The sequence below is a fragment of the Mya arenaria genome, chromosome 11 (assembly GCF_026914265.1).
Source record: "Mya arenaria isolate MELC-2E11 chromosome 11, ASM2691426v1".
Classification (NCBI taxonomy): Eukaryota; Metazoa; Mollusca; class Bivalvia; order Myida; family Myidae; genus Mya; species Mya arenaria.
The window spans coordinates 37871231-37875682 of NC_069132.1; the positions used below are offsets into that span (position 1 = coordinate 37871231).

At 44.2% G+C, this 4452-nt stretch overlaps 1 protein-coding gene across 1 annotated transcript; it reads right to left on the reverse strand.

Annotated features, from left to right (window-relative positions):
* On the reverse strand, positions 1 to 2579 carry LOC128208514 (uncharacterized). The gene is made up of 2 exons (XM_052912076.1): positions 2110 to 2579; positions 1 to 1740 (listed from the first exon to the last, which is right to left on the reverse strand). Exons 1-2 carry the CDS (start codon positions 2387 to 2389, stop codon positions 929 to 931), a joined length of 1092 nt encoding a protein of 363 aa, XP_052768036.1. The 5' UTR covers positions 2390 to 2579; the 3' UTR covers positions 1 to 928.
* Positions 2580 to 4452: the final 1873 nt, after the last annotated feature.

Sequence of the window (4452 nt, forward strand, 5' to 3'; positions counted from 1 at the left end):
TGTCCAGAGACACAATCTGAACACAAGAAATAAGATACATCATTCAGTGATAAAAATACATCACTGATATCAATATATCCTGTGTTGAACAGGATATGTTTGTTCAACACATTTTTTCATGATCCGAGTTTGTCTGAATTTGAGGTCATTGTTTCTATGTAGACATTTCAAGGATATACAATTTAAATCAGATTCTTATTTCAGGCCATTGATACTAGTGTATGATACTACTGGTACAAGGTGTCCTGGATCCCGCGGGCCGGGTACGTTTTGGCGGATACAATAATACAATTAAGGTACCCCTTCCCTTCCCGGCCAATAAAGCAAAACCAATTGATGCATGATTCTGTTCATAAACTGATTTAAGCCCTTGCTGTTTGTCATATACAAATCAGACTTAGATTTAAAATAAAATAAGCCAAAGTGATAAAACTTGTTGGTCATTATTTCACTGTGTGCATAGGTGTCCGTACTTGTTCATCATAAGTTATAATTAACAGTTTTTCTTGAATAACTGACAGATCAGACCATGACACAAAGACTCCGTAACTCTGAGTTAAGCGGAAGTTATCTTCCTAACTGTGTAACTCGCGTTGTGTTTCTATCAAAAGGTAACATAACCAACTATGGCTTTGTCTCATTTTCCCCAAAATTTAAAAACAAAGTCAACATTATATAATCTCTTATATAAAACTGTTTGGAATGCAATAACTGAGTTTGTAGCAGATCTTATTAACGCCCGTAAAAAGTTTTGAAAATGTAGCGGTTTGTGTTAAAAAGTATATAAGATTCGATTGAAAATAAAGCAGTTTTCAGAACTGGCTTTTGTGTTAAGCTATCCACAAGGTTGAGGGGGATTTGGGTGGGATGAGGTTGGGATAGTTGTTGGAATGACCATGATGGGATGGGCTGAATTTGAGGTGTTTTTCTAGGGGTGACAGGGATGGAGGTAGGGTGAGGTTGTGGTGGTTGTTGGGAGGTCATTGGTAGTAGATGTAGGATTGATTGTCAAAGGTGGCGAGGACTGGGCGGGGTTGGGGTGGTTGTTGGGGGTGACGGGGATGGGAGAGAGATGAGATTGAGGTGGTTGTTGGGTGTGACGGGGATGGGGAAGGGGTGAGACTGAGGTGGTTGTTGGGTGTGACGGGGATGGGGCAGGCGTGAGATTGGGGTATTTATTTGGTGTGACTGGGATGGGGCAGGGGTGAGATTGGGGTATTTTTTGGTGTGACTGGGATGGGGCAGGGGTGACATTGGGGTGGTTGTTGGGTGTGACGGGGATGGGGCAGGGGTTTGGTTGGGATGGTTGATGGGTGTGAATTGGATGGAGCAGGGGTGAGATTGGGGTGGTTGTTGGGTGTGACGGGGATGGGGCATGGGTGAGATTGGGGTGGTTGTTGGGTGTGACTGGGATGGGGCATGGGTGAGATTGGGGTGGTTGTTGGGTGTGACGGGGATGGGGCATGGGTGAGATTGGGGTGGTTGTTGGGTGTGATGGGGATGGGGCATGGGTGAGATTGGGGTGGTTGTTGGGTTTGATGGGGATGGGGCAGGGGTGAGATTGGGGTGGTTGTTGGGTATGACTGGGATGGGGCATGGGTGAGATTGGGGATGGTTGTTGGGTGTGACGGGGATGGGGCATGGGTGAGATTGGGGTGGTTGTTGGGTGTGACGGGGATGGGACAGGCGTGAGATTGGGGTGGTTGTTGGTTGTGACGGGGATGGGGCATGGGTGAGATTGGTGTGGTTGTTAGGCGTGACGGGGATGGGGTAGGGGTGAGATTGGGGTGGTTGTTTGGTTAGACTGGGATGGGGTAGGGGTGAGATTGGGGTGTTTATTTTTTGTTACGGGGATAGGACAGGCGTGAGATTGGGGTAGTTGTTGGATGTGACGGGGATGGGGCAGGGGTGAGATTGGGGTGGTTGATAGTTGTGACAAGGATGGGGTAGGGATGAGATTGGGGTGGTTGTTGGGTGTAACGGGGATGAGGCAGGGGTGAGATTGGGTTGGTTGTTAGGGGTGTCGGGGAATGTGGAGGGGTGAGATTGGATTGGTTGTTGGGGTGACGGGGATTGGGCACGGGTGAGATTGGGGTGGTTGTTAGGTGTGATGGGGAAGGGGTAGGGGTGAGATTTGGGTGGTTTTTGGGTGTGACTGAGATAGAGCAGGCGTGAGATTGGGGTGGTTGTTTGGTATGACTGGTATGGGGCATGGATGTGATTGGGGTGGTTGTTGGGTGTGATGGGGATGGGGCAGGGTTGAGATTGGGGTGGTTGTTTGGGGTGACGGGGATGAGGCAGGGGTTATATTGGAGTGGTTGTTAGGTCTGACGGGGATGGGACAGGCGTGAGATTGGGTAGGTTGTTTGGTGTGACGTGGATGGGGCATGGATGTGATTTGGGTAGTTGTTGGGTGTGACGGGGATGGGACAGGGGTGAGTTCGGGGTGGTTGTTGGGTGTGACGGCGATGGGGCAGGGATGGGATTGGAGTGGTTGTTGGGTGTGACGGGGATGGGACAGGGTTTATATTGAGGTGTTTGTTTGGTGTGAAGGGGATGGGGTAGGGGTAAGATTGGCGTGGTTGTTACACCCACCTGTTCGTCCTTGTGGTGAACGTGACTTCATCACACATTATATCAAACATACGAGGAAGACGGCAATGACCGGAAGCACGCTCCCGGCTGTTCCTTCAATGATAGCGTTTGGGGGCTTAGTGGTGAGGATCCCAGGCTCATGATAAGAGGTGATGATATCATCGTCTGGAGCAAAGTTCTCTTTTCCATATCTGAAAATCAATACCAGACTGTTTCTACAAATTTACACCATTCTTGTCATTCGAGGTCCAAAATCCTAACATTAAAATAAAAAAAACCCACTTTACTTTTGTTTTTAGAGAATCACTGATTATGCAAGCTATATTACAGTAAAACTTAATTATGAGGTATATTGTCTAAAATACTAGGTAATACGTATCTTAACAAGGGATCAACAAATTATCCTAAAATAAAACAAAAAAACCCAGCTAAAACCTGTCGCAACATTTCGAAAACCCTGGATTATCGTTGTCCCCGCAACCACCGTAAGAGCAGAATAAACCATTCAATGTTTCATCGTCAAAGATATCGTACGTGCTCACTGCAAAAAAACACCAACATTTCCAGCATTTAGTGTTGTCCTTGATATTTGCACAATAGCCAGATAATGTGACGGTAAATAATGAATAGTGGCATTGTATGAGTAGTGGCGTTGTATGTGTATTTGCGTTGTATGAGAAGTGGCGTTGTATTAGTAGTGGCGTTGTATGAGAAGTGGCGTTGTATGAGTAGTGGCGTTGTATGAGGAGTGGCGTTGTATGAGTAGTAGCATTGTATGAGTGGTGGCGTTGTATGAGTGGTGGCGTTGTATGAGTGGTGGCGTTGTATGAGTAGTGGCGTTGTATGAGTAGTGTCAATGTATGAGTGGTGGCGTTGTATGAGTAGTGTCGTTGTATGAGTGTATAGACAATAATTACAGTGACTGTTCCCTTGTACCTTTCGAGGTAGGAACCTCACCCGTGAACGCTTAACTGAAAGCTTGCTTTGCCGTTCAGGACTTAACTAAATCCCCAAGCTTCAAATCCTACTAAGTTAACTTAAGAAGTGTTATTCCAACAATAGAAAGAAGCTCCTCGAAATAAATTTAAACAAGCAAATTCGTTGAATTGATATCCCCCGCCTGATTGGGTTAAGTCTAGGAATGGAAATCAATTGTTGTTGAAATATATATGTATATATATGAGTTTGAGTATGACTGCAACTGTTTGAAATAAAAACAAAATTGTATTATAATGTAGCATTTATAATCGATCAAGAAACTTAGTTAATGACTCCATGTTACCCAGTTCCAAACTAATCTAAGATTTTATCAAGGCAAACATTCTGATCAAGTTTCATGTAGATTGGCCAGATATACTGCAAAAGGTATAGCATCTAGAGAGTTCACAAGGTTTTTTTTTTAAGATTTGAACCAGTGACTTCATTTTTGACCCCACATGACCTACTAGTTTCAAACTCTTTCAAGATTTCATCGAGGCAAACATTCTGATTAAGTTTCATGGAAATTAGAGCAGATGTATTGCCTCTAGAGTGTTCCCAAGACTTCTGTAAGATATGACCTAGTTTTTGACCCCATGTAACCAGTTTTAAAACTCTTGTAAGATTTCATAAAGGCAAACATTCTGACCAAATTTGAACATGACAGACTATTCAATACCAACGTTTGATTCGGGACCTGGTTTCTGACCTCATGTGACCCAGTTATGAACTATTCAAAAACAATCAAGGAAAAAAGTATGATTCAGTTTCATGAATATTAGATTGCCTCTAGTGTGTTCCCAATATTTGTTCTAAGACTTCACTTATTGACCTTGTTTTTGACCCATGTGACCCACTTTTTAAAAAACAGTCGAAATT